The following is a 25,143-nucleotide window of genomic DNA, read 5'->3' on the forward strand; positions in this document are numbered from 1 at the left end:
GAAACAGGCTGGGGGTATGGATCCACCTGCCAACATCCATGTCCAGCAGAAAAACAATCACAGAAGACAGAACTCCCACTTTCTGCACCCCATGCAGAATTTTGGCCCATACTCCCAGAGAGGGAGAAATATTAGAAGATGATTAGAGGGCTCTGAACACTAATTCCATCAAGGACCCCCCCCCCTCAAAAAAAAAAAAGGTAGGAAGGATACTTAGGATATAATAAGTGTATGTATAGGACTTAGAAAGGAAGAATAATCAAGACCATAGATTGGGGGCTGGGTGGTAGTGCCATGGGTTAAGCACACATTGAGGGAAGCACCAAGGACTGGTATAAGGATCCCAGTTCGAGCTCCCCACTTCCAGAGGTATTGGTTCACAGGCAGCGAAGCAGGTCTGCAGGTGTCTATCTTTCTCCCCCTTTCTCTTTCTTCCCCTCCTCTCTCCATTTCTCTCTGTCCTATCCAGCAACGACATCAATAACAACTATAATAATAATAATAACCACAATAATGATGGAAAAAAAAGATCTATATAATAGTCAACCCATATCTGTGATTTTGGGAGAACTACTGCAATTTCCAACAGAGAACTGGGGGACTCAGAACTCTGGTGGTGGGAATGGTGTGGAATTATATTCCTGTTGCCTTATAATTTTGTAAATCAATATTGAATCACTAATTTAAAAAAAGAAATAGATATTTAGATGTACCTCCAGTAACACTCTAATCCACACTATATATATATATAATAGAGAGTAAGCAAACTGCTATTTTGGGTGAGGATGACTGTCAAAACCAAGATTGTTTTAACTGAAGTCAAGGTCATGGACTCTCATCCACTGAACTAGTATAAAAGTCTGGAAAGTTCTATTGTATTATCTTCACTGAGATAAGTACATATGTTCCTTTGTTAGCTTTTTATTTATTTATGTATTTTGCTAGGAAATACAAAAAATTAAAACCTATACACAATTCTTAGACTAATTTCTAGTCAAGTGAAGTGGATAAACATGTAAACCAATTCAGTGAGGATGGCAAGTGATGAACTAAGGACAGGTATCCTCTGCAGTCCTTGTTTTCCTTCCACGGAGACATCACTAGAAGGTTTTAAGCTGCCAGGTGACAGCCTGATTTGTGTATTAGATCAATTGTGTGGTAGGGAGAGGATCAGTGGGAAGAGGAGAGGCTACAGCAAATAAACTTGTTAAAAATTGCTGCAGTACATCAAGTAGGGATCGAGAATGGCCATGTCAGATCATGGGTGGGGAATGAAGGAACGTCTTTGGGAGACTCAGTAACCAACCTGATTGGGAAGGAGAGAACCGGAGGTAATTTTAAAAGATCCTAGTTGGAACTTAGATTTTATTATAGTACGTAATTTAGAAAAATATTTATCATTTTTTATCCAGATAGCTACTCAAATGTTCCCAAATCATCTTTTTTTCCTCTCTGAGTGATCTGTAATGTGTCCAGGTAATATCTGCTCACTTTAAGTAGTCTGTCATAATACCCTACATACATACATATAAATATAGATGTATACCCATACAGATATGGACATAATTATACATTTATTCATACAAAATCTCATTAAATTTTCACAAAAATAGATTAAATATTATTTTCACTCTCCAAAAAAGTCCAAGATCTCACAACTAACAGCTAGTAACTACATAGCCATTAATATTTTCATAAGGAAATACAGCATTGGGGACTGGGTGTTGGTGCACCTGGTTGAGTGCACCTGGTTGAGTGTACATATTACAATGTGCAAGAACTCAGGTTCAAGCCCCCAGTCCCCACCTGTAGGGGAGAAGCTGCACGTATCTATCTCTCTTTCTGACTATCTCTCCCTTCCTCTTGATTTCCAATAAATAAATGAAGATAATAAAAAATTTTAAAAAGGAAACATTTCATTTTAGAAAATATCAGGCTGTTTTTAGGATATTACACAAACACACACCTTAATTTTCAAAACAGACCTATCCTTTAATGTTCTTTCAATCAACATACATCAAAGACTATGTGGCAGCAGAAACAAACGTGAAAGGTATGGTCCTTGTCGTTGTGACACTTTAAGCTCCAAAAATAAAACACAATCAAGGAGAGAGAAAATGCATCAAAGTCAGATAAAGTCAAATGAATAGGGAAGATGGTAACTACCAGAAAAAGAAGGAATTCATGGGAGCTGAGTTTATGGGAGAATGGAGATTGAGGAAGGGCTGAACTCCAGTTAGGCTCTGAACTGAAAATAAGGACTAGGAAAAAAGGCAGAAGTCAAGAGCTGCAAAGATTTATTATTACGATTGTTGTTATTTCTTTTTTAAACCCTTTAAAGTTTACTTATTATTGAATAGAAATAGAGATAAATTGAGAGGGGAGGGGGCGGTGGAGAGGGGAAGAGCTAGTAGCTCTGCATCCTTTAGGATTTGACCTAGAGTTCCAACTACAAAAAGTCCTCTTAGATATCTGCCATCACTTTTAAGTTTTAATTCAGCCCCCTTTCTCTGACTTGCTTTAAAGTTTTATGTATGATATATCACATCATGTTACAGCTGTTTACATCCTGTCCTCACCAACTACATTGTGATCATCCTGAAGACAATGAATATGACTTTTTTCATCTTTAAATCCTCGTTTCCTAGCATTATGTCTTGCTCATTCGAGGCTACTGCAATGTTTATTGACACACAACTTTTATAAAATGGTATAATTCATCAATCAGAGTTTTTTGTATTTTCTTATTTATTTTGGATACGGAGAAATTGAGATGGGAGGGGATATATATGCAGGAAGGGAAGAGGGAAGAGGGAAGAGGGAAGAGGGAAGAGGGAAGAGGGAAGAGGGAGAGGGAGAGGGAGAGGGAGAGGGAGAGGGAGAGGGAGAGGGAGAGGGAGAGGGAGAGAGACCTGAAGCACTGCTGAACCACTCGTGAAGTTTTCCCTCTGTAGGTGGGGACCGGGAGGAAATGCAGGAAAGCTGTAACACCTTTCTAGACAGTACAAAAGTGTGGTTTCAATACTGGAAATTTCTTATGAGAAGGGATCATATTTTGAAGTAACTCACAAAGTTCTAAGAATGAATGCACATATTTCATATGAGTTCTATTTGAAAAATAAAATTAACAGACCAGCTTTTATTTGCCTATATAACTATTTTCAAAAGACGTGTGATATAAATTGCTAATTCTCGACTGTTTTGTTAATATCTAACTTTTCAGTAAGAGATTTTTTTTTTAACTTAACTCATTTTCAGCTACCAGGTTTCAGATGCTACAATGATGCCAACCTGACTTCCCTGGGCAGACAACCTCACTAGTATGTCCTGGAGCCCCACCTCCCCAGAGCCCTACCCCACTATGGAAAGGGGGAGACAAACTGGGAGTATGGACCGATCTGCCAACACCCATGTTCATCGGAGAAGCAATTACAGAAGCCAGACTTTCCACTTTCTGCACCCCATAATGATCCTGGGTCCATACTCCCATAGGGATAAAAATAGGAGAGCTTTCAAGGGAGGGGGTAGGATATAGAGTTCTAGTGGTAGGAATTATGTGGAATTGTACCCCTCTTATCCTATAGTCTTGTCAATATTTCCATTTTATAAATAAAAATTTTAAAAAACAAAAAAGTATTCTTATAACTTCTTTAATAGAGTACCATAAATTTAAACATTATCTTACTTTAATGATTAGCTACTTAGCTTGGGAAGACATTACTTATACATTCTTTTTTTTTTTTACAAATAGTGTCTCAAATTGAGAGTGCATTCCTGCATTAGAAGATAGAAATAAGGGCTGGCAAAACAACATAGTTGGATAGTATGCTGCTTTGCCATGGGTGTGACCCAGGTTTGAACCTGGACCTACTGCACTGAAGGAAGCTTCAGTGCTGTGAACTCTCTCCCACTAACTCCTACCCTCCACCTGTCTCTATTTCACTACCCTTATATAAAAAGGCCAACCCTATAGATTAAGCCCTAGAGATTAAAAAAAATAAAAAAATAAAATAGTAACTTAGGAAGATATAGATAGTATTTTTCCCTTCACCTCTTTGCCCATAAATTGATAGATTCTAGTACCAATGAGAATTCTTGGATTAATTATCTAAGAAATTTGAGTATCCCTGAAAAGGTGGTAGTAAATCAAAAAGCCTTTTTTCTTCCCTCTGCCAATATTACCACTAAGGCATAATTTAGGGAATTGAACAGTAACTCATTTTAAGCTGCTCTAAGAGAATTATTTATTAATGAACTATTTCTATACTCAGATTTATTTTAGATTACTACGTCTATAGTTTGCTACTATCTTCTGGTGAAGTGAAAGGTACAGGAAAAAAAATCTAAAATGATTAAGGTTATTAGAAAATAGGAAGTGTCTCCTATTACAGTTCTCTCACTCCAAAGCAAACCTTATCAAAGCAAGGACTGCAAAAGCTGAATAAGGGCAAGAGACTGGCATACTTTAACAATGACTCTTTAATCACTATCAGACCACCCCATCAGCTGGGGCCCTATTTGGGGAGTCTTGAGATTCCCAAACAGATATGATGGGCCTAGACCTCAAATAAATCCCTCTCTCCATTGTTACCAGTCACCTCTATCAGGAACAACACGATAGACCCCTTTGTGGGGCCCCATAGGACCTTGCCCTCAACTTGGATCAACAATGGTAGAGAATATTCCATTCTCCAAAGGGAGGATGGACAACATACTCTGCTATACCTGAGGAAGATGGGTCAATACTGGGGCAGCTTGGAATGTTCCTACTCATGACCTCAGAATGTGAGCTCAGATCTACAGGGATGCAGAGGTCACATAGGCTCTTAAACTGATTATGGGTCCCAGATCACATCAACTTGATGGGGCTTACAGTCAACAATATTTATACCCCTTTCCCATATTCGGGAGCTACTCTCTTCCTTGATCCAGCTTTCTGGTCCTTTTTCCAGCCATGACATCATCTTCCCATATAATAAGTTGGACCCACCTGCATATCAGATTTCAGGCTCAGGGGAAAAAAGAAAAAAAAAAGAAAAAGGAAAACAAACAAACAACTAGTATAGCCACAGGCCCTTTGGAATATAACTAACTATGCCTACTAGCTATCTACAAAATGGAGGACCCTCCAACTCTTCATCTGCACTATTCCAGCCTTTAGGTTCATGACTGGTCAACAATTTGTTTGGCTTTGTATGTTAACTCTCTTTTCAACCACCAGGTTCCAGATACTAGCGTGATACTGACTTCCCTGGACAGACAACCCCACCAATGTGTCCTGGAGCTCTGCTTCCCCAGAGCCCTGCCCCACTAGGGAAAGAGAGAGGCAGGCTGGGAGTATGGATCGACCTGTCAATGTTCATGTTCAGCGGGGAAGCAATTACAGAAGCCAGACCTTCTGCATCCCACAGTTACCTTGGGTCCATACTCCTAGAGGGTTAAAGAATAGGAAAGCTATCAGGGGAGGGGAGGGGATACAGAGTTCTGGTGGTAGGAAATGTGTGGAGTTGTACCCCTCTTATCCTATGGTTTAGTCAATGTTTCCTTTTATAAATAAATTTTTTTTAATTTAAAAAAAAAGAAATTAGGAAGTGTGAAGAAAGTGTAAATCACTTACAAACCAGACCTAATGCTATTTCTTTTATTTTTCCACTTTAAAATTAAGGTTTAGTAACATCTAAGTGTTTTACATCATTTGTAACTTTTTTCATTTTTTCTGCCTATGAGAACTTTTGACAGATAGCCTTCCTCATGGAATGTATCCAGACTCTGTGATGGCAGGTCAAGAAGATTCCAAAATTATAGTAAGTCTAAGAAGTGTAACCCTGTGGTGATTCCTGCCTAAAACTTTCTACTGCGTGGAGAAATTTTAGACTTCTGAACATCTGGGGAAGAAAAAAATAGCAAGAACTCTACTTGACTTAAAATAGATACACTCTAGCTATCCTTTCCAGTCTGTTACATTCTACAGTTTTAACCTGGAGAATAACGTTATAGTATATGCTTATACTGTAAGACACACCGATTTCTTTAGCACTTCATACACTCATCCCACTAAATTATTTGTCTCCATTTGAAGTGGGTAGAGCAAACATTACTGTAGCCACCTCAAAAATGAAAAATCTAGGGTACAAAGGACAGCTTGTCTTTTCCAAGAGCACAGAACAATATGATTTGGGATTGTGAATGCCAAAGTTGTTTGAACTCTAGTTATTTTTTTCTGGCAGAGCTTATTAAACTCTGACAGTTTACTATTACAAGTTTCATCTATGCTTATTCATGGACAAACTCAGACCAATTTTGAAAGCTTAAAATAAAGAAATCCTCTATTAACTAGGGCAGAAAGCATAAGAATTTAGAGAAAATGTTTTAGGTGAAAATGTTCTAAGAGGAACAACAACAACAAAGTTAAATGGCATATCCTGAGAAGGGAGATGTTTACATAAGAAATTCACTGGGAATAAAAATGTGCATGTGAAAATATCATATCATAGTACTATCTAAACTGAGAATTTTGTAGACAAATTTCAATGCTCATCTGTGAAGAACACACAGTATAGAATACCCAACTCAATGAAATATGAGGCAGAACAATTTAGGCCTAAATGCATGGAAGAAGAAAGACATATACTTTATATGCAAATTTCCTTCCACATAACACATGTGATATATCCTGTGTGTTATACATCCATCTATTTCATATTTATATCAAGATATAAACAGGTGCATAGAATGCATACTTAAGTATATACACTTGTGAAGAAAGACTCATTGAACTATTAACAGTTGTTAATTCTGGGCATGGGATTATAGGCCTATAGTACTGTAGGCCGACAGCTTTGAGAGTCTTTGCAGTACACCTACATTGAGGTCTATGCAGAGTGCTGTCTTTAAGGTATATGAAACAGTGTGAAGGGCTAACATGAGCTGATTACATGAATTGGATAAAAAGACTTTAAATATATTCTTTGGAAATACAGTCAGAGTAAGTTATTAGAGAAATAAATAGTACTGTTTAAAAAGTAGTTATAGTTAGTTCTATGAGGCTTTAACCACTGCCGCTGGGAGAAGGCAGCTACAAAGGACATCTAAGACTAAGAGATCTTCAGAATAGACCTAAAATAGACCTACTAGCTTTTCCCAAAATGAAGTCCCCAAATCTCATCTGCTATATTCTTACCTTTAGGTTTCTGATTATTAAACAATTTGTTCTGATTTATATCTTAATGTTTTTTTTGGCCACCAAATTGCAGATGCTACCATGATGCCAACCTGACTTCCCTGGGCAGATGACGTCATCACTGTGTCCTGGAACCTCACCTCCCCAGAGCCCTGCCCCACTAAGGAAAGACAGAAATAGGCTGGTGGTATGAATCCACCTGCCAAAACCCATGCTCTGAGGAGAAGCAATTAAAGAATACAGAACTCCCACCTTCTGCACCCCATAGTGACCCTGCATCCATACCCCCAGAGGGATAAAAAACAGGAAAAATTCCAATGAAGGGGATGGGATACAGAACTCTGGTGGTAGGAACTATGTGGAATTGTACCCCTCTGATTCTACAGTCTTGTTGATCACTATTAATAATAAAAAGACATGAGATCAAAGTCACAATTTCATAATTAGTAAACAATTTGTTTGACTTTGTATGTTAACTATTTTTTCAGCCACCATGTTCCAGATGCTAACATGATGCAAACTGGACTTCCCTGGGAAGATGAGCCCACCAGTGTCCTGGAGACACGCTTCCCCAGAGCCCTGCCCCACTAGGGAAAGAGAGAGACAGGCTGGGATTATGGATCCACCTATCAACGCCCATGTTCAGCAGGCAAGCAATTACAGAAGCCAGAATTTCCACCTTCTGCACCTAATAATGACCCTGGGTCCATACTCCCAGAAGGATAAAGAATAGGAAAGCTATCAGAGAGGGGATGGGATATAGAGTTCTGGTGGTAGGAATTATGTGGAGTTGTACCCCTCTTATCCTATGGTTTTTGTCAGTGTTTTATTTTTATAAATAAAAATAAAAAAATAAAAATAAAATCACAATTTTTGATAAGCAGTGTACTAACAGAACAAATATGGGATCTTATGTTATAGAGTTACCACATAGGCAATATCTAGACTATAATGTGAATGAAAAAAATTATTTCTCTATGTTTGTCAGGGTTATTTTGGTCTTTCACAGCAGCTAATCTTGTGACACCTTTTGAATCTACAAAATATTCTAAGAGCATGACTTGCTTTATTGTCATGAAATATTATATATATATATATATATTTACTGGAAAATAAGAGTTATACAATATTAAGTTACATTTATTCAATGAAATATTGCTATTTGGGGCTTATACTTCAGATTGCTGCTGTAAGTTGGTATGAATATGCTATGAAGATGAGTTACCTCTATCCCCCTCTACCACCAGAATTATTGCTGGGCTCTGTGCTTGAACACACTTCTGGTGGCCATTTTTCCTTTTTTACCCCCTTTCTATTTCACTTGATGGGCCACAGAGAAATTGAGAGGAGAGGGGAAAGATAGAGAAGGAGAGCGAGAGAGACATCATTTGTAAATCACCTCCTGCACAGGTAGGGAGTGGCGGCTTGAACCTGGGTCCTTGTGCATGGTAAGGTGTGCACTTAGCCGGAGGTGCCACCAGGTGACCCCCAGGATGACAGACCTTATTTGGCAATGACAACACAAACCTAGAATTCTCAGGGTTAGGGCTGCGATGGCAGATTCAGAAGGAAGGCAAAGCCATATTTTGAAGCCTTGAGATTGAGACCACAGTGTCATTACCCAAGCAAGTCTATGCATCTGACATCTCTCACTTAATCATGAATGAGAATTATCACAAAGAAAAAAAAAAGCCAAAACAAAATAGAAGCTGACATGATAGGTTGATATTTAGATTTAATGTCCTCCCTATGTTCCCGACGTTAAAATGAAACAAGATAGCGATAACAGATTAGCTATAGTTAGAATCTAATGAGGAACAGATCAAAGAGCAGGCTCTTGTATACTTTCTTCTTGTGGGTGTCTTGATGCATGTGTGTGAAACTTTTATCACATAGTCATTACTGATCATCAGTGAAAAGTCAGCTATCTTGTTATATAATTATGATACTTACAATTATGTGTCTATATTTTACACATAGTGAAGCACAATGCCAGCTATTATTTTTATATTAAGTTATGGCACCACATCATAATAAAGATAGGTACATCTTTTACTTCTTGGTGGTATATCCTGTGAATGTATTTTAAACTCAATTTATTACTATTATTATTAGTGTAATTATTGGTCACCACCAGGGCTTCAGTGCTCTGGACCCCCTTTCTCAGATAGAAAGAGACAGAGTAATAGAGAGGAAAAGACAATATGGCACCAAATCTTAATCCAACGAGGTAGGGGCCAGGTAAAAACCTGGGTCAGGTGTAGGGCAAAGCAGGTGCACTATGAGGTGGGCTATTTTGTTCCATTTTTAACTGCTATCATCTGGGTCCCCCAAAATGTATTTTGTCAATCCAGCTGTTCCATGAGAACTGAAGAGTGGCCATCACCATGTAACTGTAGAACATTATGTAATTTCACATTTGGTTCTCTTTCCTTTTTAATCATGTCATATTATTCAGAACCAAAGCAATTCTTTATAGGAATATTTATAAAGCTCTATGAGATTTCAGGTTTATCTAGAATTATTGGTTTATAAGATTTTTGTCTGCTATGGGGCTGGAAAGGTTAAGGGGATAATTCTAATGGTTACATTCTCCTTTAGCTTATTCATTTATCTATTTATTTGTAAGTCTTTTTTTTTCCATTTTATTTGATAGGACAGAGAGAATTTGAGAGAGGAAGTGGAGATAGAGAGGAAGAGAGACAGACACCTGCAGACCTGCTTTACCACTCGTGAAGCATCTCCCCTACAGCTGGGGATTGGGAGCTTGAACTTGGATTGTTGTGCAAGTCCTTGGCATAGTACTATGTGCCATTAACTGAGTGCACCACTGCCTGCCCCTCCCTTTTAGCTCATTTACAAAGCATCTATAGTTATGTGATCTGACAACACATGTTGCTCATTTTGTCAGTTTGATGGAAAAAAGCACCATGCCCATGGTTTTGAGCTTGTGATTATCAGTGGCTTGTATATCAGCTAATATAGCTGACACAGTGAAATCAGAGATTAGCATGCAGTCTCTTAAAAAGCCAGACACATGGACCCTTTGCACAAGAGAGATGTAATGGGACCCACGTGATACCCCCATTAAACAATGAAACATGTGACATTAACTAAAAACAGGAACACATCAGCAAATATGCCTGAGGAAGGTTATGGTATTTAACTCCTAAACATTAATTTTATTGTGGTGTATGAGGAACTAATTAACTGAGAGTTCCCTTTTTTTATTGGAAACGGAAACACTATTCAGAAAACTGATGAACAGTAAATACCGCATATTTTAACTTTATTAAGCTTGGCTCATCAGCTTCTATTTATTTAAGCTAATCTCGAAAGGCAATTAAATATTTCAATCAGTAACTTTATATGGCTATTTTATTTAGCACATTTCAGGAAAAATTAATCAATGTGTTAAAATGCAGAATGGATATGTGAATATATTTCTAGGTCGAACAGCCAAAACAGTGACTAAATGCATTTTTTAAAAAAAGTCACATGATCTTTTCCAGCATAAACACTGATCAAACAGACAATGGAAAAGTCTAGACTTGGTAATCATAGTGAAAATATAGAAGGTTAAGGCTGTATTCCCATGAGATAAGTGTTTCTCTCAGTACTTAAATGCTTTTTCTTTTCTTTTTAAAGGAAAGATTATTTATGTATTTATTGTTTTATTTATTAATGAGAAAGCTAGGAAGTGAGAGAGAAAGAACCAGACATCAGACATCACTCTGGTACATGTTCTGCCAGGGATGAAGCTAGGGACCTCACGCTTTGAAGAGTCCAGTGCTTTTTCTTCTGTGCCACCTCTCAGACTACTTAATACTCTTTTCTAAACAAATGTATTGTCATCAGTTAGAGGAAGTCTCTTTTAGGAGTACATAATAAATTTGATCCCACACTGAAAATGAAATGTAATCCATTTCTGGGCATGTTTCTAGATTTTTTTTTGTTCTCTTGCCTCCAGGGTTATTGCCACGCTTGGTGCAGGTACTGCGAATCCACCATATCCAAGGAGGGAGAGAGACAGAGAGAGAGAGACAGAGACAGAGAGAGACAGAGAGAGAATGAGAATGAGAAAGACAGACACTTGCAGACCTGCTTTGCCACTTGTGAAGCACCTCCCCCGCAACCAGATCCTTGCATGGGTCCTTGCACTTAGTATTATGTCCCTTAACTATGTGTGCCATGGCATTGTAACATGCACTCAGCCAGGTGTGCCACCACCTCGCCTAAGGTTGGGTTGCTGAAATCAAAATGAAAAACCAAAGCAAGTAAGTGCTTAAAACTTTTAGGCAAAGGATCACTTGATACAGATAGATGAATCAACTGGGTATACACTCTATTGTACATAGCATGTTAAGTGGAAGATACATTTTGTTCTGATATTCTTTTCTCTGGTTTTCAATGTGGTAGATCAAAGAATAACTTCTCAGCAAAAAGAGTCACAGTGATCTTTATGTGCATATATACTAGAGTAGCCATAGCTCCCTAAACTCTGCTGTGTCCAAGTACCTCTGGATGTGGGTCACCTTCATAACACCCCTGGGACTAAACAAGTAATATCCACACATTTTGTTTTATTAATTCATAAGATCCAAACTAAAATACTTACTTACATAGTATCTATAATTGTCCTTGTTGTTTCCCTTGATTTTTAAAAATTTTCCTTAAAATATCCTAGAGCTCATTTTATTTTTATTTCCAACTGCCCTGAGAATTATTTTTCCCCCTTTACTGGGGGATTAATGGTTTACAGTCAACAGTAAAGTAAAGTGGTTGGTACAAGTGGAGCATTTCTTGGTTTTCTGCATAACACTACCCACTTCCCTGCCCATGAGTTATTTACTTTGGTGCCATACACCAATAGAGCTCATTTTAAAATACGGGCACAGGATATTTCTTTTATTAGCTACAGTACCCTACAATCTCAGCACGGAGTGGGGAAGCACATGCCCCAGGACCACCACCTATGGAGAAAGACCGTTATCTGTAGCTCTGTGACACATTCAGCTGGACACTTTGGGTTAAACTATCAGCTCAATTATTTTACAACTGCATTTTATTCTCTGTGTCAAATTGCTACTTGAATTTTGCATTCTTGCAATTTTTAATTTCCACACAAAAGTATTATTTTCCTGTCAATATCTTTAAAGAACCAACTACAATGATAAGACTAGAAACATCAAATTCGTATTTATTTATTTATTTATTTATTTATTTATTTATTTATTTATTTATGTATTTTGGTGGCCACCAGGGTTAAGCTTGCAGCTCAGCTAATGCACAGACTCCATTGTTCCTGGTGTCCATTTTTTTCCCTTCTTCTTTGATAGAGAATGAGAAGAATGGGGTAAGGGGGAGAAGGAGAGGGAGAAAGAGAGGAGGAGGAGGAGGAGAAGAAGAAACACATGCAGCATTGTTCCACTGCTTGTGGAGCTCTCCTCCCCACATGTAGGGATGTGAGGCTGGAATGCCTGTCCTCGTGCATGGTGACATGTGCACTCAACCAGGTGAGCCACTGCCCAGTCCAGAAACACTAAATGCATTCTATTGGTCAAGAGAGTCCAGCAACTAGGACATTCCATCAGGTCTCATTCCAGACCATAATTGTACCATTATATTTCCTAAGGGAATAATGGCTTTTTGTGCAAATAAACACTTCTTTTTGGAAAACAGGTGATGTTGATGCAATCTGTGGTGGTGGCGTCAACCAACTTGTTATATGTTATATGCTTTATGTTATATTTTACCATGTTGAAAAGACATTAGCTTTCTGGGGTCAGGTGGTGGTGCGCTTGGTAGAGTGCATATGTTACCATGAGTAGGGACATGGGTTCAAGTCCCTGGTCCCCATCTGCATGGGGGAAGCTCCATCCATTATGGGGAAGTGCTACAGGTATTGTCAATCCCCTCTTCTCTCTCAGTCTCTTTCTGTCACTAACTACCCCACTCCCCCAAAAAAGGGGGGAGAAAGAAGAAATAGAAAAAAATATAGCTGCCAGGAGTAGGGGATTCATCGTACAGGAATTGAGCTCCAGTGATAATCCTCATGGAAATAAAAAAAAAAAATTAACTTTCTTATGTTGTTCCAGAGATTTAAGTATCATTCATTCAATTCATTCATTCATTCATTCATTCATTCATTCATTCATTCATTCATTCCTCTTTCACCAGAGTCATCCCTAGAGTCCAGTGCCTGCATACCCCTACTATTCCCTGATTGAATGTACACATTACCGTGCACAAGGACAGGCATTCAAGCCTCAGATCTGTACATGTGGGGATGGGGCTTCACAAGCTATGGAGCAATGCTGCAGGTGTCTCTCCTCCTCTCTGTCTCCCCCCCCCTTACCCCACTCTTCACACTCTCTATCAAAGGAGAAGGGAAAAAATGGACACCAAAGAGAGAGACAGGCTAGGAGTATGGATTGACCTGTCAACACCCATGTTCAGCGGGGAAGCAATTACAGAAGCCAGGCCTTCTGCACCCCCTAATGACCTTGGGTCCATGCTCCCAGAGGGTTAAAGAATAGAAAAGCTACCAATGGAGGGGATGGGATACAGAGTTCTGGTGGTGGGAATTGTACCTCTCTTATCCTATGGTCTTGTCAGTGTTTCCATTTATAGATAAAAATTTTTAAAAAGGAGGGGACTAGGCAGTGGCTAAGTGCTTACACTACAGTGCGCAGGTACCCGCGTTCAAGCCCCTGGTCTCAACCTGCAGGGGGAAAGCTTCACAAGGGGTGAAGCAGGGCTGCAGGTGTCTCTCTGTCTCTCTCCATCTCTATCTCCATTCTTCAATTTCTGTCTGTCTCTATCCAATAATAAATAAATAAATAACATTTTAAAAATTTTAAAAAGGAAACAAAAACTGGACACTAGGAACAGTGGAGTGTGTGCATAAGCTGAGCTGCATACATATATTATATATTTATCAACATAAGTTGAGAGGGGGGATGGAGAGAATGAGCAAGAGAAAAGGAAGGAGAGATTTCTGCAGGCCTGTTCCAGGGCTAGTAAAGCTCCCCTCCCCCCAAAGGTGGGGGGGGGCTTGAACCTGGGTTCTTGCATATAGAAACTTGTGTGCTCTACAGAGTAAATCACCCCCTAGCCCCTTAAATTTCATTTATTTAGTCAAGAGACAGAGTCTAAATGAGAAAAACCAGTTGCTTTTCATACTAGAAACTCACATCAAGGTGGGTTAGCCTTTTTTTCACTGAGAACTCTATAACATTACTCAAACTAAAACAAAGGGTGATCAAAGAATTTGTATGTGGTTGACAAATATGGGGCGGGGGAGAGGGGTTGGGAGTGAAACAGGAAGGCCCACTGAAGAGAGGAGCTGGCAGAATTTCTAGATGTGCTTCTGTCTCTCCCTCCCTTTACTCTTTCCTGTGATGTGGCTGAGGAGGAAACAATATGGACTCATTGTTTCACCCTGCTCTTATCCTCACACAAAGTGACTCAAAGTGCCTCAGTGTCAACAAGGCTGAGATTTCATTCTGGCCACTAGCAAGCTCTTAGTTCTGGAGTTGAGCATGATGCTGCCTTTGAGTTTGTCAGCAACTGCAGAGGCTTTATTCTGCCTTACATTAGTGTGGCATTGTTTGCTGCGTTAAGCTTCTGAAGGTAGGAAAATGAAGTCATTGAATTTTAGAAGCAAGAAGAAGAAAGATTTTTTCATGCTACATGAGCAGTGAACAAATTAATTATGCCACTCTGTCAAATGGGAGTGAGGCAGAGGTAGTTTTGATCTCTCAGGACTATAGTTTGTCTGTTGCTCAGATTTAATGTAGTTTTCTCAATAGTACATTTTTTTTCCCTTGACAGGATGTATTTCTTTTTTTCTTTATTGTGTTATTTTATTTTTTTTAATTTTTATTTATAAAAAGGAAACACTGGCAAAAACCATAGGATAAGAGGGGTACAACTCCATGCAGTTTCCACCATCAGAACTCCATATCCTGTCCCTTCTCCTGGTACCTTTCCTATTCTTTATCCATCTGGGAGTATGGACCCAGGGTCATTCATTAATAGGGTGCAGAAGGTGGAAGGTCTGGCTTCTGTAATTGCTTCTTCACTGGACATGGACCTTGGCAGGATGATCCATATCCCCAGCCTGTCTCTCTGTCCCTAGTGGGACAGGGCTCTGGGGAAGTGGGACTCTAGGACACAAGATGTATTTCTACAGTAATTTGAAGATCTCATTTTGGTAAACAGAACTAATCTTCAAGTATATAGTGCAGACATACTTGAGAGTCTAGCTCAAGTGATGAATTTTCAAGTGTTTTTTGTTTGTTTGTTTTTTGTAACTCCAGGTTACCAAAACATATTGGCAACATGCAATTAATATGAATAGCAATTAATTAGGGAAATAACAAAACCCAAACTAAAAAAAAAAAGCATAGTAAAAAGAATTGAGCCATAACAACAGAATTTAAAATGCTGTTCTTAGATTTTTAAATTATTCTTTGAGCTAAAAATTGTTAAAATATATAGTCCTTTCTCATCAAAAAGTCAGTGTTTTTGGATGAATCAATCTATAGAACTAGAACAATGTGGAAAATTATTTTAAAGGAATTAATTCAACATGTAGAATGAGAAAATCATCTTAAAATTTAGTAAACAAGACAAAAAGATGTGCAAAAGGACAAGAAAAATCAGAAGTAGTAAGGTCAAGTACTAATGTGAATTATTATAGTCCTAATTTGAGTTCACTTTTATCTATAGTTTGTAAGTACAATATACTCACTGTAAGTGACTTTTTACAGCTAAAAAACACACACCCCTTGTTCAGGAATGCATTGACTAAGGTTTACTACAAGAATAACAGGGGGATTAGGACAGAATGCTTGTGACTCTGGACAGAATTTCTTGTAAACAACTAAGTACTGAAGCATAGAGGATGAAAATGAAGCAATCTATTAATACAAAAATGAACACAAACTCACTAGAAATTATAAAATGATTTTCTATATGAACACTTAGAATAATCTCAATGATTATAACGACATTCTTATTTTCATCAATGAAAATATTTCAACGTGCTTGCTCTTTCTCATAGAGGATTTTATTTTAGGGAACCAAGGCACACCTAATAGACTGCATATGTCACAATACACAAGGACCTGGGTTCAAGCCCCTGCCCCACTTTCAGAGAGGTAGCTTCACTTGCAGTGAAGTAGGGCTTCTGGTGTTTTTCTTTCTCCTCTCAATTTTTCTCTTCTCTCACCATTTCACTCTCTATGCAATAAGTAAGTAAAAATATGTTTTTAAAAAGTTTATAAAAATGAATTTTATTTTTAATAAATGTGTTTGTCATTAATAAAATTTCTGGAGTAAAGTTCACATCTCTGTATAACTGCGAATGTTTTTCTCTCAGTTTTACTGGCCATGAGGTTACAGAGGATATCCGTTTTAGCAGTCTTGGCCATCTTTGAAATTCAAACTACTATTTTTTATCTAACAGATAATATTTGGCATTTTGGAAATTTAAATTTTAGAAGATCAGTACTAGCTTATTTCTAAAAGTAACGGTACAATTTCAATTTTGGTAAAACTGTCTTAAATCATAGACAGCTAAAGTTTACAAGAAATATATGCACTTAGGGGTCTGGGTGGTGGTGCACCTAGATGAGTGCACTCCTCACATGCACAAAGACACTAGTTCAAGTCCCCAGTCCCAACCTGCAGGGGTGCATGTACAAACTATTGTATTTACTACTGAATGTAAAACATTAATCCTCCAGTAAAGGAAAAAAAAAATACAATCAGCAGCTGCCTCAAGAGCTTAAATTAAAGCAAAAGAGAAAATACAGATTATCCAAAGGGAGTTGGGAAAATGGATCTAACTAGGTCAGGCAAGTTCTCCCTGTTCTGAATTGGAAGAGGATCAGAATACCAGAGACAATACAATACTGAGAACACATGTCCCAAGTCAGGGCAGAGTCTAGGTGGAAGAACCGTCAGAAGACTAGTGGGAAATCAGGCTGCAAATAGATGGGGGCGGGGGTAAGGAACAGACACTAACTAACCTTTGGAATTTACTTTAAAAGGCAACTAGAAACTATTGAAAGACATATACCTAGCTTATATGAAAAATAAATTAGTGTGGAAATTCTACTTAAATGTTAAAGATACACTACAGGCAATGTTACGAAACTGAATTACCAAAGCAAATACTGGTTTCAGAGGCAAAGATAATAATATTTATTTATTTTTATTTTTAAAGATTTTATTTAATTATGAGAAAGATAGGAGGAGAGAGAAAGAACCAGACATTACTCTGGCACATGTGCTGCAGGGATCGAACTTGGGACCTCATGCTTGAGAGTCCAAAGCTTTATCACTGCACCACCTCCCAGACCACCATAATAATATTCATTTCTTTAAATACATTTTGTTTTACGAGAAAGAGAGAGAGAGAGAGAGAGAGAGAGAGAAAGAGAGAGGGAGAGGGAGGGAGGGGGAGAGGGAGAGAGAGCTACTCCAGAGCACTGCTCTGCTCTGGTTTATGGTGATGTAGGGGGATTAAACCTGGGTCTTTGCAGCCTCAGGCATAAAAGTCATTTTGCATAACCATTATGCTACTCTTTCCCTGGTTCCCTGCCCTACTATTAACATTCTTTTCTGCACCACTCTTTGGTTCCTTTTTTAAATAAAATGGCAGAGGAGTGAAAGCATTTCTTGATGTACCAGGAGTATTAGCTTGCCCAAATTAAAACCATGCCTTCCAGCACTCCCAGGTGAGTGAGAAATCAGTAGTACTTACTACATCCAGTCTTATAGCTGAAGCCTGGAGGAAGGAGGAATCCTTGCTGGGCAGCTGCAGCCAGTGTCCGTTGGTCAGGAGGGAATACAGGAATCATTAATGGCGGCAGCTGACCTTGGACCTGCTGAACATGATAAAGCGAATCAAAGAGAAGAAGTTTTGGTGTTCCATGCTTCCCATCTTCTTTACTTTAGGATACAGTAAAACCAGTTTCCCTGTGCACAATACACTGGTGTACAAGCTCATTAGAACACTGAGCATGATGTCATACCTTAGGGCCACCTTTGACAAGAGAATCCTCGTTAGTAGGTGTTATTAGATTCACCCTCTAACCTGCTAATGCTGTTGACATAGATGTTCTTAACAGAGAGGAACATGTCACTACTTTATACAATATGCCTTTTTTATGCTATCAATATAATTGTTAGGAGAACTCACTTATTTGATTGAGTTTATGGAATGACAAACTCAGAATAGGAGTAAAAGCCAGCTCTACATTAATGTCTTTATCTTTTTTTAAGCAGTTGAACAAAATTTCAAACCACATGGCTTTTTTCTATTGCTATTTTTGGAATACACTTGTTTCGCTAGCTTCATTCTCAGGGTATAGAATTCACATCAGTAAGTATTCCAGCACAACATCACTTTTTCTGAGCTCAACAGGAATTTCTAGGAGTATAACCTAATGCAGTCAATTTGCTGTCACATTATTCACTAGTGTGGAGTCATTAACTGAAATACCTGGATTATTTTTTTCCAAATTTACCTAAACTAAACTCTCTGATGAACATGATTACTAGTTAGCCTTTGCAACTGAATGAATGCATGCATGAGAATTTTGGTTTATGCTGAAAATCATATACTTGACACTTTATTCTTCCTTACCGCTCTTTTCCAACACATTAATTATCTGGAAAATATTCAAATAAACATCTGTACAAAAATGGAGTTGGGCAGTAAAGATACCACTGTAAACAAGAAACTCAAGATCCTATGCCCTTGAAGATACATTACCGCAGGCATAATGGCAAAAAGTCAAAGAAGAAGGGCCAGGCAGTGGCACATCTGGTTAAGTGCTCACATTACAATGCATAAGGACCCAGGTTCAAGCCCCTGGTCCCCACCTGCAGGGGGAAAGCTTCATAAGTGGTGAAGCAGGGCTGCAGGTGTCTCTCTGTCTCACCCTCTCTTTATTCCCTCTCTATTTTTCTCTGTCTCTATCCAATAATAAACAAATAAATATTTAAAAAGTCAAAGAAGTATATAAAAATAAAATCATCACATCTTTATTCAGTCGCTGATTCTATCTGCTACCAAAGTAAAACTAAAAGGCAATATCTACAAGTGCTAGGGGAAAAGGAAGTTTGTAAGGTTAGAGCTAAAGCTGGAGTCAGAATGTTTGAAGCATACTAGAAAAAGAAGTAATCTACAGAGAAAGCCATGGAAAACAGTGGATTAATAGCCTACAGGTGAAAGCCTGCACACTGAGCAAGCATGTAGGAACAAGAGGCATGACAACATGGGGTGTAGCCCTGTGTGAAAAGATAATGTGCAGAAGAAGAAGCTAAAATAAATATCACACCAGCTGGTTAACAGTGATCTCTAACTCGTGTTTAATCTTTGTATTTCATTGTTTTCAAGTACCTTGTATATAGATAATGTATATTATAGAGTAGGTCTCCTACCTAAGACAATGTTAATTAGAAGATGTGTCATACATTTAATGCAAGCATTTTGTTTATTTTTATTATTGTTTCACAACTTTATATTTATTGGGGAGAGACAGCCACAAATTGAGAGGAAAGGGAGAGGTAGAGGGGGAGAGAGACAGAGAGAAACAGAGAGACACCTGCAGCTCTACGTCACCACAACTTCATCAAAACTTTCCCTTTGCAGGTAGGGACTAGGGGCTTGAACCTGGGTCCTTGTGCACTGTAACATGTGCACTCAACCTAGTGGCCTTTTTTCCATTTTATTGGATAGAGACAGAGAGACACTGAGAGAGAGAGATAGAAAGAGAGACACCAGCAGGCACCACCCAGCTCCCAGTAAGAGCATTTTAGAGTGAAGAAGAAACTTCAGACTAAAAAACATACAAGAGAGGGCAAGGCCATGCTACAATGCACAAGGATCAGGGTTCAAGGTCCCCACCTGCAGGGGGAGAGCTTTTAAAGTGGAGAAACAGTGCTGCAGCGTTCTCTCTCTGTCTGTCTCTCTCCTCTACCTCCTACCACCCTTTTAATTTCTCTCTGTCTCTATCCAAAATAAATAAAAAAATATTTTAAAATATACAAGGGTTGGGCCAAGGTGGTGGAGCACCCAGTTAAGCACACACATTACCATGCACAAGCTGCCAATTTTGAACCCCTTGCTATCCACTTGCCGGGGAGATGCTTCACAAGCAGGTCTGCAAGTGTCTATGTCTCTCTCTCTCTCTCTCTCTCTCTCTCTCTCCCCTCACCTCAATTTCTCTCTGTCCTATCAAAAAACACTATTGAAGGGGGGGATGGCTGCTGAGAGTCCCAGCTATAACTCTGGTGGTTGTTAAACAAAACACAAGGGTTCCAAAAGGCAAATTTCATATACTTTAAAAATGGGGGGGGGGAGTGAGGGTAGAATGACACCTAGAATTGTTGAAGATTCAGGTTCTTATTCTGGTACACTCCTTCTTAAATTTGAATATACTGCAGAATCACTTGACAAACTGTGAAAAAGTCTCAATTCCTCACTTCTCAGAACAAACAAATATCAATAAACAGGCAAGATATCCAGAAATGCGCATTTCTTTAATCTTTTCTGAGGATCCCAGCATGTGTGCAGTTTTGAGAAGCACTGCCCTACAGAATACTTAGCTGCCCCAGACAGCTTTGCTTGTCTTTAGGCTGTGCCTTGAGTTCCAAAGCACCTTGAGATGTAGGAGTAGCTCAGGACTACACATTATGGTAACAGCCCAAAGGGATAAAACCAGACACTAGGCTATGCTCTTCATAGAATCCCTTCCAAATGATGGTTGTAGCCATGTTTTCCTCATGTCTTTTCTTGAATCTGCTTTTACTTAAGAGAATGGTGACCACATTCCTCAGCACAGGATTCAAGATCTGTTGCAACCTGCCCCCCGCCTGTTTTTCTGCTGCCTCTTTCACATATACCCTGGTCTCCTCCCTTGACCTGTCACCAACAGTTCCCTGTACACTTGGCGCTTGCCCATGCTCAGACGAATTCAAAATGACATTCTGCCTCTATTTTGAGTGATTTCACTTTCTTTCTTCCTGGCGAAAGTCTACTCATTTTTCAAAGGTTCTGAGACACACAATGTCTTTGCTAGTGGAGGAGCACTTCTTTCTTATTGTACTAGCTTTCAGGAAGAAGGAACTGTTACTTCTAACTAATATAATACTTAGTGCAATACTTAACTAATACAATATTTACCTTATGACAGTCTCTCTATGGTTTTATGAGATTATTTGGGAAAATGGCTGTGACTTGCTTATTAATGCACTTTACAGCTTAGAACAGTAGCTGAAACTGTTATATGTACTGACAATTCATAAAGAAGCATGAATCATATAATCCCATCTCACTAATTACCTATTGAGGAATCAACTTCAAATATTCATAAAAGGACATTTGTGCACACAGTAAAGTTATTGAATGACCAGAAAGGAATCCAATTTCTCCAGAGAGAATGTGGGTATAGAGTATTAATTACTTTGTACTCCTATTCTTAAGCTTTAGCTATATATATACTTATGGTGTATGATATTATAGAGGGTCAGGTGATAGCATGCCCCACATCAGCATGCACAAGCACTGGAGCTGGGTTCAAGCCCCAGTCCTCACCCACCTGCAAGGGGTAGCTTCATGAGTGGTGAAGTAGTACTGCAAGTCAGTCTGTCTCTCTCTCTCTATCTCTCTATCTACCTATCTATCTATCTATCTATCTATCCTTTCAGTTTCTCTCTGTCCTATCCAATTAGGAAATAATAAATACATAATAAAAAAGCTATGATGCATCTATAATGATTTGAAGAGTCATGCAAAAATATTAGACATTTATTAAATACTGTCATAATAGATAAATGCTATCATGTTCTAGCATCATGATGCTTCGCTTGAGTTTTGCAACAGGTTTTTTTTTTTTAATATTTACTTTACCAGTATTTATTTTCATGAGAGATAGAGACAGAAACACAGACTAGAGTCACTCAGTTTTGATATATGAAAATACCATGAACTGAGATCTCTGGAGCCTGAGGCAAGCAAATATAGTGTGTTACCAATGCACGATTGCCCCACCACTGCAGCATGTTTTAATACTAGGTGAGCTGAGTGCTCTATTGCTCCTACTTTCTTTTAAAAATATTTCCTGCACTTGTTCTATGGTTTTGGGGGATTTTTTTTTTGTATGTTAAGTTTAGTTGCGGTTTCTATTTGAATTGATTAATCTAAGAGAGATTGATGACCAGGTTAGATCTTTTAATTTATTAAAATCTCTTTGCTTCATCTAACTTTTATAGTCTCCTATTTATTTGTTTAAAGCGTCTCAGAGATGTTTGATTGCTATAGTAAATAGGATGCTTTCTTGTTACACTGCTTAATTGGCTGCTGTATGTGCATAATGCCACCCACTTATGTGTGTGTGGCAATCTTGTCTAAATATAGGCTCTTGAACAATATACAGCCAAGCGAGGTCTTACTTGTCAGCATGAAGATCGTGCTGTGCCAGATAATGTCTAGGGTCTTTCTGGGATTTAAAATTCTATGTTGATCTATTTATTTGCACCCTGGAAGGCTCAGGGAGTAAAAGTACAATACTGACACAAATGATGTTTCAGTAATAGTAAGACAAGGGTTTGGGGTACAGTAATAGTAAAGAGACCGAGAATTGATTACAAGTTTTTCTTTAAAAAATACTGATTTTTTCATTAGAAATCGTTAAGAGTATAAAGTATCCAAGATACTTGTTTTTAGGTGTGAATGCAGTTAACACTGGAAGTTCAGCTTTTAGCTCTCAACCTAGTACTCTTGACCCTACACAGTGGGGACAAATGAAAGGTGTGAAAGACTGCAAGAGAGAAAAGAAAGAGGAGGAGAAGTCCAATTTCATTTTCACTGTGATGGAGATGCTTTCAGATGTGCTGGGTAGGTTCATGAGCACCATGCTAGTATTTGGAATAAGACATACAGTAAAAGAATAGAATACCAAATGTGTGGTTGATCTGTGCAGACAACTAGAAATGCATTTCAACATGTAGTTGACGTTCACTGTTGGAGAAGTCTTCAACAAATTTCCTTACTCACTGAAACATCTTTCCTACAACCCAAGCTGGCAGTCCTGCTGTGGTCACTCACAGGCCTGTGAAGAGTACTAAGAAATCCTGTTGGCAGTTCTGTTGTGGAAAATGCAGAATGAGTCAACAATAACTACTAGTAAGGTGTCTTTAAACAGTGGATGGGGCATTGGACTCTCAAGCATGAGGTCGTGAGTTCAATCCTCGGCAGCACATGCAGCAGAGTGATGTCTGGTTCTTTCTCTCTCTCTCTCTCTCTCTCTCTCCTCCTATCATTCTCATTAATAAATAAAATCTTTAAACAACAAACAAAGAAAAAAATCTGACAATGTGTTGATGCAGACTCGAATCATAGTCAGAGGCTCTATTTAAACTGCTAGGTGTTGGCTACTTCACTGCTCATAGCAACTTCAGAGAATGGAACTGGCACATCTTGAGTGCCAATGCTATGGCTGTCATATTTCATGCCCACTGCTGCTGAAATGGAACCATCCTTTTGGGAGAAAAGGATGTATCCTATCCAAAGAGGGTGATTTTTCTGGACAAGTTCTAAATGCACTGCAATTTATTAGAGGGTTAGTGATTTATTCTCATACATTTGCCAATCCCGAACACTCAGCCCCGACTAATAACTTTACTTATTTTCTGACATTGCATGCATGAAATTCCCTTTAAACTCCCAATTAAAGGTTAAAATGTGTGACACTCATAATTAAGTTTTAATTAAATACTTTTGTCGCAAAAGTTTAATCTCTTTAACGGGGTCATGCTATTCACAAGCCAGAATAACTCAAAATAAATTTAAGAGGCTCCTTCCTATGTCTTTTAAGTTTTGAGATGAAACATTACTTTAACACATTTTATAATTCTAACAGATGCTGCATATGGGTTTGCACCCAAAATATAATGCATCCAACACAAACCAACCACATATCGCATCTGTAAAATAACTGAATATTTCAGATAATGGTGTGTTCACAATGCCCTTCAATGATCCCTTACATGAATCTATCAAGTAGGGGGTTGAGATTACTAGTTTAACTTGCAGTATAGTTTCATGGGACCGTGAGCTGATCAACTAACTAGACAGCAGGTAAAGAGGACTGAGCAGTCATGAGAAGGTGATAAGAAAAAGTTAAGTAATATTTAGAAAAGATTGAGATATGGGGGATACTGATGAAAGAGGTACACACACCTGTGCCATATACAGAGGTGAGGAAAACAACAGTGTCAAAGATAATTCTTAGGTGTCTGGCTTATATAACATCTATACTGGTCTAAAACAACCAAGCATAGAGGAACAGTGATACCTTCCCTGACCATGGTTTTAGATACGGCCTGTCTAAAGTGCCTGCATGATGTTCTACTGGAGAGGCACTGCCAGAGGATAGATATTTCAATCTGACACAAGGGCAGAGGCTTTGCAGGCTATGATGAGGGGGGAGAGCCTGCAGCATACGGAGAGCAGACAGCATCAAAGAACCCTGGGATAGAATAATTCAAGGAAGGATCTAGGAAGATGACTTATGAGCAGTGAGGTCAGACAAAAAGAGAGTCATAAGAGTACTGTGGCATAAAAACCAACAACATTTTAAGACAGAGGTATTGCCAAATAGTGAAGTGTATGACAGAAAAGAGAAATTTTGAGAGACAAAACATTATTTCTATGAATTGTTTACTAGAAAATAGTACTGAATCTAGCATGATCAAATCCACAAAATGTTGGGTAGAAATCATATTACAAAAGGCTGACAGACAAGAAAACAAGGCGACTGTAGATTTTTTAAAAAGTTTTTTTAAAAATCTTTATTTATTTATTTTGAATAAAGACAGATAAATTGTGAGCGGAGGGGGAAATAGTGCAGAAGAGAGACAGAGAGACACCTGCTTCACCA

At 38.5% G+C, this 25,143-nt stretch overlaps 1 protein-coding gene across 11 annotated transcripts in view; it reads right to left on the reverse strand.

The window, feature by feature from the left end:
* Positions 1-25,143, reverse strand: part of SOX5 (SRY-box transcription factor 5) — a 1,357,610-nt gene that overhangs the window by 124,207 nt on the left and 1,208,260 nt on the right. For 9 of the 11 annotated variants that reach the window (XM_060194518.1, XM_060194519.1, XM_060194513.1 and 6 more), the window contains one exon: positions 17,958-18,081. In XM_060194518.1, the coding sequence (XP_060050501.1) occupies positions 17,958-18,081 (124 nt within the window). The remainder of the gene's footprint in view (positions 1-17,957; positions 18,082-25,143) is intronic. The other 2 variants (XM_060194523.1, XM_007517900.3) reach the window with 1 other exon arrangement.

This window comes from Erinaceus europaeus, chromosome 7 (genome assembly GCF_950295315.1).
Source record: "Erinaceus europaeus chromosome 7, mEriEur2.1, whole genome shotgun sequence".
Taxonomy (NCBI): domain Eukaryota; kingdom Metazoa; phylum Chordata; class Mammalia; order Eulipotyphla; family Erinaceidae; genus Erinaceus; species Erinaceus europaeus.